We start from the raw sequence: 13863 nt of genomic DNA on the forward strand, positions 1-13863 counted from the left end.
TTTACAAGCCCCTGCGCAGCCGGTGTGTCACTTTTGATTTCGGAAAAAGTTATGTACCGACCGATCAAGGGACTTGTAAATACGTCCCAAATGGGCTTGGCGTGCTCTGGGCACCCTCGTTGGTACAAAATAACACAAGGCGACCGCAGCTGTAGTTTCAATTTTGAAGAGACCAAGACCAGTTTCCCTTCGAGCTGGCCGGGCCAAACCTGCGACCCAATCAGGACGCGCGTCTAAGGAGGCAGGAGGGAAAGGGGTCGCGGTGCAGGCCGTATTTTGGCGCAACACGTGTCATGGCACACCTTCTAGGCGCAGCATAAAGTAAACAAGAACAGAGAAATAAAACAAGCAGACAATACCAGTAGTATTCAATAAACAAACTTGAAAACTAAAAAAAATATAAATAATGCCAGAACTGGGAACATCATAACATCTAATTGAAAAGAGAGAAAACCCTATATTACAATGATAGACCAAAACAATACAGCACTGCACCCACAGGCGAAACAAAACATCGAAGCAAAGCGTTGGTGGTCTTATACGGTCATTTTTATTATTAAATCTCTGATGAGACCTTGTAAGCTGTCCCTGGGTTCACAGGCCACAACTGTCGTTTAAACTGCGTACATCGAAGTTATCTCCCGAAACAGAAAGTGCATGTACACGTCACTGGGCTCGTAGAGGCCCTTATCCCGATTTTTACAAAACCTCACGTTTTATATATAAATTAATAAACGTTACGGGGCTAACATATAATCGTCATAGGGTCGAAAGAAATGAAAGAGTAAATAATTTATAGTGCTCATTATAATACGAAAACAAACATTTGAAAGTCGGAAGGTCTCGGTGAATTTTAAATCTTCGATTGGTCGAGAGTGGAGTACGTCGGGCTCCACCAGCTGCGGTTTACAGTGGCTCTTGTCAAAATGGCGGGAACATTTGACCGCAACTTCTCATCTCGGCATATTAAGATTCCCAGAATAAATGCCAAATGCGTGTGCAAATGTAAATATGAAATACCAGTGCTGCTGCAGTATATGATGGGTCTCAAATAGCATTGAACACACCGACATTTTAATTTCGCCTAAGCTTGGTACAAAGTTTCCCTCACAAGTGTTTCCTAAACAACGCTAGGAAGGTGAAATGATACAAAATAGAATTGGGGGGTTGTTTTGAGAGGCACCGTGCTTCAAATCTCGTTGGATACACCACCTGGAGTAAATGAGACGACACTATGACAAGACTTTCAAAAGTAGGCAGTCCAGCTCATTCTGTACAAAAAAAGAACGGATAATTTACATTAAATATTCACAGCAACGTGACTTCCATTCGCCGAAATCACTTACGACATATTTACAAGAGTCCTCGGGCCATTATTAAGAAAAGTCCTGTGAAGTGTAGTGTGAGGGTCCCAGATAATGACCAGCCCTATAAAAATTGTCTGGGGGGGGGGGGGGCGTCGAACGTCTCCTCCTCAGAATATTGTTCTTTTCCTTTGTTGTCCTGCGTCAGGTTTAGTTGCTTACAAAAATATATAAACATTCGGAAAAGGCCAAGAGTCACACAAGTGTCAGGGGGTGAGGCGCCGACAGCGCTGTGGCGAGGCGGCCGGGGGAGGCCCATGAACCCTCCCCCCCGCCTCCACTAGTCAGTGCCCAGGGGCATCTGGTCCCAATGGCCCCAGGGGTAACAGGTCTGGACCGCGGGATGAGAGCAGGTCTCGTCATCAGGAGGTCCGAGAAGAGGACCTCTAGGCGCTAGTTTGGTATAGGGAGCGCTGTGCGCCGTGGCCCCTGCGTTGAATGGTCTCTGCAGATTTCTAAGCGCTAGCTAGCGCCCGTGTCGGTCTGAGGGGCCTCTGGGCACCGCGGGTCCTTGGGGGGCCCTGGGCTGGGCCTAGGAGGAGCTCTCGGCTCCCGAGTTGTGCAGGTGCAGGGCGCCGCCGCCGGTCTGGTGCTTCTTGAGCAGCTGCGTGATCTTCTCGTCGTCGGAGTTGGGGTCCAGCGGCTTGTTGTAGTCGTCGTCCTCCTCCTCGTTCTCCGAGGCGCCCTTCAGCCGCTCGGTCTCCGAGTCCTGCTTCTTCTTGGCCGTCGCCATCTCGGCCGCGTGCTTCTTGCGCCACTTGGTGCGCCTGTTCTGGAACCACACCTGCAGGGGCAGAAACAGAGGGTTAACGGGGGGCAAGCGAGCAATCACACAGGACAAGGCAGCAGCAGAGGGGAGCAGAGACAAGAGGGCAATCACACAGGACAAGGCATCAGCTGAGGGGAGCAGAGGCAAGCGAGCAATCACACAGGACAAGGCAGCAGCAGAGGGGAGCAGAGACAAGAAAGCAATCACACAGGACAAGGCAGCAGCAGAGGGGAGCAGAGACAAGAGAGCAATCACACACCCAACAAGCGAGCAATCACACAGGACAAGGCATCAGCAGAGGGGAGCAGAGGCAAGCGAGCAATCACACAGGACAAGGCAGCAGCAGAGGGGAGCAGAGGCAAGCGAGCAATCACACAGGACAAGGCAGCAGCAGAGGGGAGCAGAGACAAGAGAGCAATCACACACCCAACAAGCGAGCAATCACACAGGACAAGGCAGCAGCAGAGGGGAGCAGAGACAAGAAAGCAATCACACAGGACAAGGCAGCAGCAGAGGGGAGCAGAGACAAGAGAGCAATCACACACCCAACAAGCGAGCAATCACACAGGACAAGGCATCAGCAGAGGGGAGCAGAGGCAAGCGAGCAATCACACAGGACAAGGCAGCAGCAGAGGGGAGCAGAGGCAAGCGAGCAATCACACAGGACAAGGCAGCAGCAGAGGGGAGCAGAGACAAGAGAGCAATCACACACCCAACAAGCGAGCAATCACACAGGACAAGGCAGCAGCAGAGGGGAGCAGAGGCAAGCGAGCAATCACACAGGACAAGGCAGCAGCAGAGGGGAGCAGAGACAAGAGAGCAATCACACACCCAACAAGCGAGCAATCACACAGGACAAGGCATCAGCAGAGGGGAGCAGAGGCAAGCGAGCAATCACACAGGACAAGGCAGCAGCAGAGGGGAGCAGAGGCAAGCGAGCAATCACACAGGACAAGGCAGCAGCAGAGGGGAGCAGAGACAAGAGAGCAATCACACACCCAACAAGCGAGCAATCACACAGGACAAGGCAGCAGCAGAGGGGAGCAGAGGCAAGCGAGCAATCACACAGGACAAGGCAGCAGCAGAGGGGAGCAGAGACAAGAGAGCAATCACACACCCAACAAGCGAGCAATCACACAGGACAAGGCAGCAGCAGAGGGGAGCAGAGGCAAGAGAGCAATCACACACCCACCAACAAGCGAGCAATCACACAGGACAAGGCAGCAGCAGAGGGGAGCAGAGGCAAGCGAGCAATCACACAGGACAAGGCAGCAGCAGAGGGGAGCAGAGACAAGAGAGCAATCACACAGGACAAGGCAGCAGCAGAGGGGAGCAGAGGCAAGAGAGCAATCACAGAGGACAAGGCAGCAGCAGAGGCAAGAGAGCAATCACACACCCACCAACAAGAGAGCAATCACACAGGACAAGGCAGCAGCAGAGGGGAGCAGAGGCAAGAGAGCAATCACACAGGACAAGGCACAGCAGAGGGGAGCAGAGGAAAGAGAGCAATCACACAGGACAAGGCACAGCAGAGGGGAGCAGAGGCAAGAGAGCAATCACACAGGACAAGGCAGCAGCAGAGGGGAGCAGAGGCAAGCGAGCAATCACACAGGACAAGGCAGCAGCAGAGGGGAGCAGAGACAAGAGAGCAATCACACAGGACAAGGCAGCAGCAGAGGGGAGCAGAGGCAAGAGAGCAATCACACACCTACCAACAAGAGAGAGGCAAGAGAGCAATCACACAGGACAGTGCAGCAGCAGAGGCAAGAGAGCAATCACACAGGACAAGGCAGCAGCAGAGGAGAGCAGAGACAAGAGAGCAATCACACACCCACCAACAAGAGAGGGGCTTCCAGCTTGGAAAAAGAGTGCTCCGCATAACACAATCCAGAAATAGCGTGGCAACGCACCACACATGCTACGAGCTAGAGAGCAGAGGGCAATCACACCACACAAGCCAGCACAGCAGGGGACTCCTGAGACAAGGGGACACATGCACAACTTATATCAAAGGCACCGAATCCGTGCCGACACAAGAAAGGCTTCGAAACACAGGCTGCAGCGCTGGGGCGAATAATACAGAGGCAACAATGGCATGTGGGCAGTCGCACAACACAAGCAAACACAAGAAATGCCGGAACCAGTAGTAGAAAAGCAACAGAACCGTCACACAACACAAGCCAACGAGAGGGCTGCAGAGAGAAGAGAAACAGAGGCAACTCGAGCACTCGGGGACGAACAATACCCCAACAAGTACCAGCGCAAGAGGCTGTGAATGGGAAGTGTGAGAGTGCAACAGGTGATTAAGGCAAACACTGAACACACGCCAACACCAGTAGGTGTTAGTGATCAGGGCAACAAGGAACAGGCATAACTAAGGGCAAGAGGGCGGACACGAACCTCCGGTGCAACAGGCCAATAACTCGACGGAATGAAGTGCAATGGGAACCACGAGGCTAGACAAGAGGGTCACGGGAGCAACAGGGCAAACACTCAAGGCAGGACAGTAAAAGCAGGAGCAACAAGGGGCCTGGGACCACGCCACCCAGCAATGACCCCTCTACCAATGAGACCACCCAGCTCCTCCGACGCGCCACACAAGCACCCAATCACTCACCGAGCGAATAAAGCAGTCAGTCCTTGACGAGAAAGTGACCTTAAGTTTTGCCACTGAATTACTAGAACATTGTAATGTTTTCGCGTATTTTCAATGAATGCTAGTGTTAATACAACAGCAATGCCACTACATGGTACACACACACACATTAAATCCTCTCTTGAATCCAAGGTTATGGATGTTTTAGTTGATCTATTTGTGTTCTTTTTACCAGGATAATCAGATGAATATTTGTAATGGTACAACTCGCATTGACAAACGGCCTTCTACATTAGGAGAATGTCATGCGTGTAGTAATTTAATGAAACTAAAGGTGCAATCAGCTACATGCAGCGGAACCTCCGCGGTGTTCCAAATAAAGAAAAACTGCTCAGAATAGATCACCTTTGATAGGCGTTTTAATGGTTAATATTTAATAATAACCACCAGAGAAAAAAATATTTTTTAGGACAGAATTTTCAACGGGTCGTTATGTATTTTCAGATTCATTTGCGTTTTTTGTTGGTAATATTTCTAGACGATTTTAGAATAACTAGGACATATTTCGTTTTTATTTATTCCAGATTTGTATAGGCTAATTTTTATAGGCTACTGTCTCCATTTGGTTTGCTTTCGCGCGCTGGTTTTATTGTAGTATTAAAATAAGCCAGACGTGTTTTTAATTTAGAAACACTTGAACCCATAGCGTGTTTTCAAGATGGTAAAATAATACAATTGCGCCGGTGTGTATTTAACCGATTGTATGTTGTAAAAAAAATGTCGACGGACAATAAAAATACAGGAAAAAAATGTGATTTTCAATACAACATTGATAAGACGTAAAAAAACATCAATAAAACTTGGAAAAAACGCGCGGAGAAGAGCCGTGTAGTTTGTGTGTTTGCGCGATGCGTTATTTTCATCATTAGTTTCACTTTAACAAACTACTCCGCTTTTGGACTTCCAGAAACATTAATGTGGACAGAGGCCTTTACAAGTCACGTGATTTGTTTATTTTAAAAGGGTCAGTGTTTGGTTGTTCGTTGCTTTATTTGCGACCAAGTAAGGGTCCACGTTGCAGTGCGCGGCCTTAACGTCCCCCCTCCCACCCCTCCATGTTTATACAATGGTCGGCGCTGCCTAAGTACGAGTGGGCGGGGCCATTGTGAGCGGTAATTTATTCATGGTCATTTGGACATATTTACAACGACAAATGAGGTTTCCTGAAACCCGCCAGAGAAGAGAGGGCTGCGTACCACGCCCCCTCAGCGCGAGGCTGTAAAGCCGCTCTAACTCTCCACAGTAATATATTTCACCGCAAAGTTTCATCGGAATCCCACAAAAAAGAGTTTTGTGTTTTTAATCTAATGACACTTTCCTATCCCACGCTAGAACATCGGAAGTGATTTCCTTTCTCGGGAAATTCACCGAGGGCTGCCTAGTTATCTATAGATCTATCCATACCATTATTATATGTAGCAACCTAGAATCGGTTTGCATATAAGAACAACTGGAAAAAACAGGAGTGTGTGTAATTTTTTTTATACACAGAAACATGCAATTACACACTAAAAAAACTGCGAGATATTCAATTAAGGAGATAGCGCCTAGTTTCAACTCTTAGACAGGCATTTTAATACAACTTGACAGTTGTACGTTCTTTTGATTATTGGTAGTTTTTTTGTATTATTATTGTCAGGTGTGTTATTATTATTGTTGGTATTATTAGTATGACAGTATTAAGAGTCAGGATAAAAATGAAAACAGCCATGACTATAATGCTATTCTGTTACTATTTGCAAGTGTCTGTGAGTTTCCTCAGAGCCCAGACACCTCCAGGCCTGTCCCTGCGGCCTGTCCCTGCTCTGTGCCTCCCCGCCCCGCCCAGCCCCGGCTCACCTTGACCTGGCTCTCCGTCATGCCCAGCGAGTAGGCCAGCCGCGCCCGCTCGGGCCCCGCCAGGTACTTGGTCTGCTCGAAGGTCTTCTCCAGGGCGAAGATCTGCTGCCCCGAGAAGGTGGGCCGCGTGTGCTTGCGCTTGCCGTCCTTGTCCAGCAGGATGGAGCCCTGGTCTGGAAGAAGAGGGGCCGGGCGTTACTAAGAGGCGCCTTGACACCGGTGCAGCAGGCACACACACACACACACACACACACGGGAGCAGCTCTCCTCAGACACCGACACTCGCCTGCACCCTCATCTGCCTTTACGGCGTGCCACAGTCCATCTTAGACACCAAAGTTGACACTCTCAAACAACGTCATTCTCAGAGGCAACACACAAGTTGCTGAGACCTCACAATGACGTCACTCACAGAGACAACACACAGGGAGGCGAGACCTCACAACAACGTCACTCACCGAGGAAACACACAAATAAGAGACTCACAATGACATCATTCACTGAGGCAACACTCAAGTTGCCGAGACCTCACAACAACGTCACTCACAGAGGCAACTCACAAGTTGCTGAGACCTCACACTGAGGTCACTCACCGAGGAAACACACACGTTCAGAGACCTCACAACGACGTCACTCACAGAGACAACTCACAAGTTGCTGAGACCTCACACCGACGTCACTATCACAGAGGCATCTCACAAGTTGCTGAGACCTCACACTGAGGTCACTCACCGAGGAAACACACACGTTCAGAGACCTCACAACGACGTCACTCACCGAGACAACTCACAAGTTGCTGAGACCTCACAACAACGTCACTCACAGAGACAACACACATGTTGCTGAGACCTCACACTGATGTCACTCACAGAGGCAAATCACAAGTTGCTGAGACCTAACGACAAGGTCAATCACAGAGACAACACACAGGGAGGTGAGACCTCACAACGTCACTCACCGAGGAAACACAAGTAACAGAGACCTCACACTGACGTCACTCACAGAGGCAATACACAAGATGCTGAGACCTCACACCGACGTAATCCACAGAGATAACACACAAGGAGCTGCCAGAACAATGACAGACCACTCAGAGCAAATTAAACTGCGCCACCATTATTCGAAGGCAGACACAGCTGCAGTCGCACGTCTTCCTAACGTGACAACGTGAATGTAGTTCTAGAAATTATCAATATGTTTTCTTTTTGTTGGTGCACCACGGATGTACTTGAAAACACAATTAATTTCCTAGCAGGCGGTACAAACTTCCTCCAGAGACAGCTGATGCAGGTGCTCCAAATCAGACTATGCCGCCATTATTCCCACAGGAACGGGCACAAAGGTGTTTTTAATATGTGTATACGATTACCTGGGAAAACGGGTTATTCTTTTAAAATTGTAGTAATTTTAGTTTTGCTGCTGACGTTTTCGGAAACTTTAGGACGACGGGCCGAATGCAAGGAAGGAAAAAATGGGCCCACCCTGATTGGGAGCAAAAATAGATGCATTTAGGGCTCGACAGGCCCCTGGTAACCATGGGCCCGGTCCCGCTGCCCCACTGAAATCTACGCCCCTGATGTAAGAAAGTCTCCGGAAGCGGTATAATTGACAACATATTAAAACTGATTCGCTGAATCAATTTTAAGAGAAATTTCCCAGCGCTCAAAATTAATAAATTAACAGTACAAAGCAGTCGCGTGGAAGCAATCGTTAGAACCACATCTCCGGACTACATGCTCGAATGAAGCGACATCCAAAGAACGGGTACCCCGTAACCCCCCGGGTTTTCACATTATTTAAGGCGCCCCACCCACACGTTTTAGCAACCAAACTTCATGTGGCATTTGGGCCCAATGCAGGCGTTTGCTCCACGGTTATACACAGCAGGAGACTGAACAACTGCCCCCTTCAGAAGTGTTTTTAAATGCGCCTTTCAGTACTTCGACCAAACGTGTAGGTTATATTTAATATCAAACAATCGGATTGGTGGAGGCGGGGGGCGGTTTAAAAACGACCATGAGGACACTGCGGCCTTAGGACCCGATGCAGATGGGGCCCTTGGTGAAACCCAGCAAGCAAAGACTGGCGCCCACGCTGAGCATCAACAGTCCTCGGACACATAGCGCCCACTGCATTTCTTCGCGGATCATAGCGCCCACTTCTCTCCGATTCCTAGCCAGAGCATTGCCTTTCACAGAAGCTGCAGAGCTGATTTTTGAGGAGGTGGCCATGGCTAGCCTCACACACCTGCTGCAGCGCACCCAGGGTCATAGAAACACCCATAACATCACAACGCATCTCCCGTGGGAGAGTTTCGGGTCTGCGAGGCGCTCTGGGCTGCGCAAGGGTTAGACAGAGCCTCTCGCGCCTGCCTTGTAATTCTCTGGAAAAGCGCCCAGTGTGCCTATATTTAAGGTGCGACGTTCTACACAGGGTGGCACTGAAAGTGGCCCCTCCTTTGTGGATGAGGCACGAGCACGTGTCTTCGGTACAAGTCACAAATACTGCAGTGTTTGACACAACTCTGAGGCCCCTCCGAGCCCTGCAACCCCCGCACTCATCCTCTCTGCCCCCGCACTCCTAAATAGGTTCAACATTTCGCTCTGATTTCGGGATGCTCCCGGTTCTGTTTTCCCCAGGGCCTCACAGACTCTCCCATGCAGCCCCCTCACCACGAGGACTCCCTTTATTTACAAATGGGCCATTCGAGGCCCCCACTAACTTCCAGAGATCCCTTTGCTTCACGTGACATGTCAGCCCCTGCGCGGGCGTCCATGCCCTGGGCACCCATTGGCCCTCACCACACGCCCACCTCTGCCCATTCCCGCCACGGTCGCCCCTTCACACTGGCCGTGCCCTCTCCTCGCCTACCCGGAGTACTCCTCGCACCCATGCCCCCTTGTTGAGCCTTCCTTCTTCGCCCGTCATCCTGGCCCGGACTGGCCTGTCGGGCACACGGGCACAGCCTGGCGGGCGGGTCTGTGCGTTGACCGGTTTTTGTGCTGTTTGAGGGCCTGTTTTATGGTCTGATGGTTTTTACTGTTGATTTCCTAATATTAAAACAAACGTTGCTCGCTGCAAGCTCAAATGTCCATACATTGTAGAATTATTTTTCGGTAAGTTTTAACAAGTTAACAACCGACCCAGTTTGCAAACATGGGCCACATTTTATCCAACTAATCCAATAATGGCGTCACTTTTATTTTGTGGCCCTGTCTAGTTTGTCTCAGTACGACGCTGCACAGGAGTGAGAGAGCTCCATTGCGCCCCCCCCCCCCCCCTGTCCTCGTTAACTTCCCAACTGAACCTGCTAAGGCCCAATTTAACATGATTTGAGCCAGTCTCGCCCAATCGTCTATCTCCCCACTCATGCGCATGTTTAGTCTTCTCACTTTTTGAACGTATTTCATGACTCACTCCCAACAAGGCATGATTTACAACCTTGATTCCCCGTACACATTACTCACAGGCATCACACACACGTGGAAATATACACACAAAGGCACCATACAGAGGCACTCACGCCGATACAGACGGAAACACACCACACACATGAACATACAAAGAGACATCACCAGGCACACGAATACAACACAGAAGCACAGAGAACCACACACCACAAATGCCACATGCACGCACACCCTCCCACGCGTGAGGGCACCAGCACACACATATACATCACACACAGAGAAATATAAACAGTTTCAACAACCTCAAAAACCACACATACCGCATAACTATACCACACACTCACAATGCTGCCGGTCCACAAAGAGGCACTTGTGCACACAGATATAAATATACACAGACAGTCACATCACGCAGACACACACTGTACCTAGGCTCCAGGCGTTGCATAGCTGAAGGTACTCACGGGGGGCGCAGGCGAGTCTGGCGTCCCTCCAGGGCGGGCCCTGCACCACCCCAGGCCAGAAGATGGGCGTCCTCCCCGGCAGCTCAGCCAGGGGCTTGGGGTAGCGGGCCACCGCCACCGCGCCCCCGGGGCTGAAGTAGAGGCCGGAGGGCGGCGGGGGCGGTGGGGGGCTGAGGCTGGCGAAGCGGGGCAGGCCGGCCAGCAGCCCCCCGGGCCCGGCGCCCCCCGGGCTCAGGGCGGACAGGCAGGAGAGCGCCGGGCGGCTCAGGATGTCGTTGATGCCGTGCGGGGTGGCGGCCGGCTGCTGCGGGGGGTGGTGCGGGGAGCCGTGCTTGAGGGGCCCCGGGGAGCCCAGGGGCGGCGAGGGCGAGGCGGTGCTGGAGGCCGGCGACGAGGAGGAGGACGAGGGCGACGGGCAGGCCTGCCCCTGCAGCGGGTAGGCCGGGTACAGCGGGGTCTTCATCTCGGCCAGGCTGTGCAGGGCGGCCAGTGGGGGGCTGCCCAGGAGGAAGGCGCTCTGCCGGGGGCCCTCCATCTGCCCCAGCGCGGCCAGCATCCCCGGGCGGCGGCGGCCCCTGCTCCCACCAGGGACCCCAGAGGCGGGTCGGGGGTTCTGCGCAAAGTCCTGGTGCCAGGAGGCAACTTCCGCCCAGAAGAGTTTATCCGCACCTGTGGCTGCGCCCCCGGAGGGTGTGGGGTGCAGGGGGGCCTCGGAGTGACGGTACGGGTGCGGGCTGGAAAGGCAGCCGGGACTGCACCCTCCGTGGGTACCCACACGCACCGAGCGCCCCTCTGCCCCAAGGGCCGTCCTCCCGCGGCGATGCGCCCTGCTCGTACCGAGGGTCCCGGGCGGATGCCGGGCTCTGCTCCGCAGCACCGCCGGCAACTTCTAGCAGCGTCCTGTCCCGCTCCGCTCTGCTTCTGATGAGGAGTCCCCTCTCGCTGCTCCGTCTCCTCCCGCCTGACAGTTCACACGAAGCTCTCAAGGGCAATAACACGTTTCCATCACTCCCTGGCTTCTTTAGCCGGGAGGGGAGGCGAGAACTTTAAGAGGGTGTCAGTCAGGAGCAGGGGACGGGCCCGCCTCCCCTAGGATGCCATCAAAACTGTATGCATCGTGAGGGGGCAGAGGCCGGCATCTGATTGGCCGACAGGGAGGAGACATCTGCACAGCGAGAGCATCATCAGCACCAGTTATTCCGGGTTAAAACATTCGCTGAGTTGTTGCTGTTCTTTTATTTGTTGTCTGGCCGAGCGTGTCGGCCTGTATTTGTGAGAGCGATAGCCACACCGAGGAAAGAAGAGACCTCCACGGGCAGAGGATGGGAAGGGGACATTTTTTTGTTAATATTGACACATGTTCGCATGTTTCAGCACAATCCATCTGATTGCAATGAGCAATTTAGTTCTTCTTTAGTGCTAAAGCAGGCATCCTATTGAATATTTACCATTGCATAGAAGATAAACTCAATTTGTTCTTTTTGGCGCGATATATACATAGAACTCGACCCGAATATCAGAGTGCTTTACAGGAGCACAATTACGTTACGTACGGACACATTTATTTTTAGGCACGGGGAGATTAAGTGATTTGGCAGAATCACAGGACGTTTGAGTCTCCTGCCTGACTGGAACCTGGTTCCCCAGCTTTAAAGCCGGCCCCTCTCGCCGTTAAGCCACACTCTCTCCCTGCATCTGAATTGTAATATTTTCAGGATTAGACATTGTGGTTTCCACCTATTGCCAAGCCCCCTTCATCACCTCCCCCTCTATCTCCATGTTTGTGTATTTTTTGACTACACATATGCATAGAAATGTATCGTAATTATGTTTGCTTAGCGATAGCGGCACATGCTCGAGGAAGCTGCTTCGGAGCGCTTGTAAAGTTTCATATAACCATAGACTGCACATTCTCTTTGGGTAAAATGCACGTGCTAGGTTGGGCTGACTGCCTCAGTTGTGCCTCTTGGAAATACGCTAAGTCCCCTCACAAAAGACCAGGGAGGCCCCTTCCTGCAGTCACACGACCCCTGGCCTAGCCCTTCCTTCCTACATTTGGTAAGCACTCGATGGGCAGCTACGGTTCACGATTTCTAATCGTGGCCCATTTAATCTGACCACTTTTTCTTTCAGGTAATATCTTTGCGCTTTAAGCGAGTTCTTGAATCCATGGCTTCCCAAATGAAACACCAGCCCCTCGTAAAGACTGGTGGCTCTGAGGGTGTTGACGGTGCTTAATTTGTGCTGGTGGTTGCGGATGGCTCCTAAAACACGTTTGGGTCCCCGCAATTCTTGTAACAAATTAAGCGCTGGTTTTGTATGGTTGATTCATACCCCGTACCCCAATCCCCAGCTGAGCGCGTGCTGGTGTTTACCTCAGCCTGGAATGCTTTACAATAAGAGCCCTTGATTTGTGGGGTCCGCTTTGGGGTGGAGCCAGCTTCGACCCGGCCCCCATGGGCGCCATTTTGAATAGCTAATTATGGGTCACTCGCATCAAAGAGTGGAAAGGGGGGAACCTATAGGGAGAGGCCGAGGAGAGACCGAGTGTACGGCCTGGGGAGGGGTCAGGCACCGCTTTCACTTGTAGCCTTGAGCTACCTCAGTCGCAAATTGCTTTCCAAAGGAAGACCTTATTTTTAACCCAAATAAACCTGGACAAGACTCACCTTGCACATCCCGTTAGCGAGAGAGCAAGAAAAGCACATTAAAATGCGCAATATCTTGTAAATAAGAGCGCCAGGAAAAAGGGAAAAACGCATTATTTACGAGTACTATTGCACATTTAAGGAGAAATTCAGGGAAATATATTTTACGTTCTGTTAGTGGTGGATAGTGACTAATACGCAGTCAAAAAAGTAGATATTGTGCCATCCAACGATATACACCATGGATATATAATTGCTTTGCAAATGCAAACTGCAGGTCTTAATGCAAATTGCATAAGAATGCGCTGGGTTCAATGATCTTTTTAAATATATAGTTTTGCCTTAGGATGGTATAGAATAATAAGTGTTTGTTATGGTGAGACGTGGCGGGCGCCCTCTGGAGGCCGGCGCCGGTAAGGCGATGAAAACAGGCAATGGGCTGGGGCCTGTGACCGAGCCAGGGAGGCCTCAGGGACAGGCAGTGGACAGCCGTCCGTCTCTCGCTGACCCCACCCAACCAGCCAAGGGCTTAACGGGCGCACACCTTTATGTGAGGCGGGGAGGGGCTGGGGCTGTATACCGTTGTCTTCGGCGAGGACGAAATATAAGTGCTCCTGGAAGGATTCGAAAGCCAGAACAGTTGCGAAATAAAACTTTCTGTAACACAACATTGTATCTTTACTTGTCTCGGATTCGCTCTCTTTAGGTTTTTT

At 51.3% G+C, this 13863-nt stretch overlaps 1 protein-coding gene across 2 annotated transcripts; it reads right to left on the reverse strand.

The window, feature by feature from the left end:
• Positions 1 to 547: 547 nt before the first annotated feature.
• On the reverse strand, positions 548 to 11571 carry NKX6-1 (NK6 homeobox 1). Of its 2 annotated transcripts, none has more exons than XM_086963212.1 (3): positions 10503 to 11495; positions 6629 to 6801; positions 548 to 2148 (listed from the first exon to the last, which is right to left on the reverse strand). In XM_086963212.1, exons 1-3 carry the CDS (start codon positions 11056 to 11058, stop codon positions 1897 to 1899), a joined length of 981 nt encoding a protein of 326 aa, XP_086819338.1. In that variant the 5' UTR covers positions 11059 to 11495; the 3' UTR covers positions 548 to 1896. The 2 variants fall into 2 exon arrangements, with proteins under 2 accessions (XP_086819338.1, XP_086819337.1); XM_086963211.1 differs by having other exon boundaries at positions 1053 to 2148; positions 10467 to 11571.
• Positions 11572 to 13863: the final 2292 nt, after the last annotated feature.

This window comes from Lissotriton vulgaris, chromosome 3_1, assembly GCF_964263255.1.
Source record: "Lissotriton vulgaris chromosome 3_1, aLisVul1.2, whole genome shotgun sequence".
Lineage (NCBI taxonomy): Eukaryota > Metazoa > Chordata > Amphibia > Caudata > Salamandridae > Lissotriton > Lissotriton vulgaris.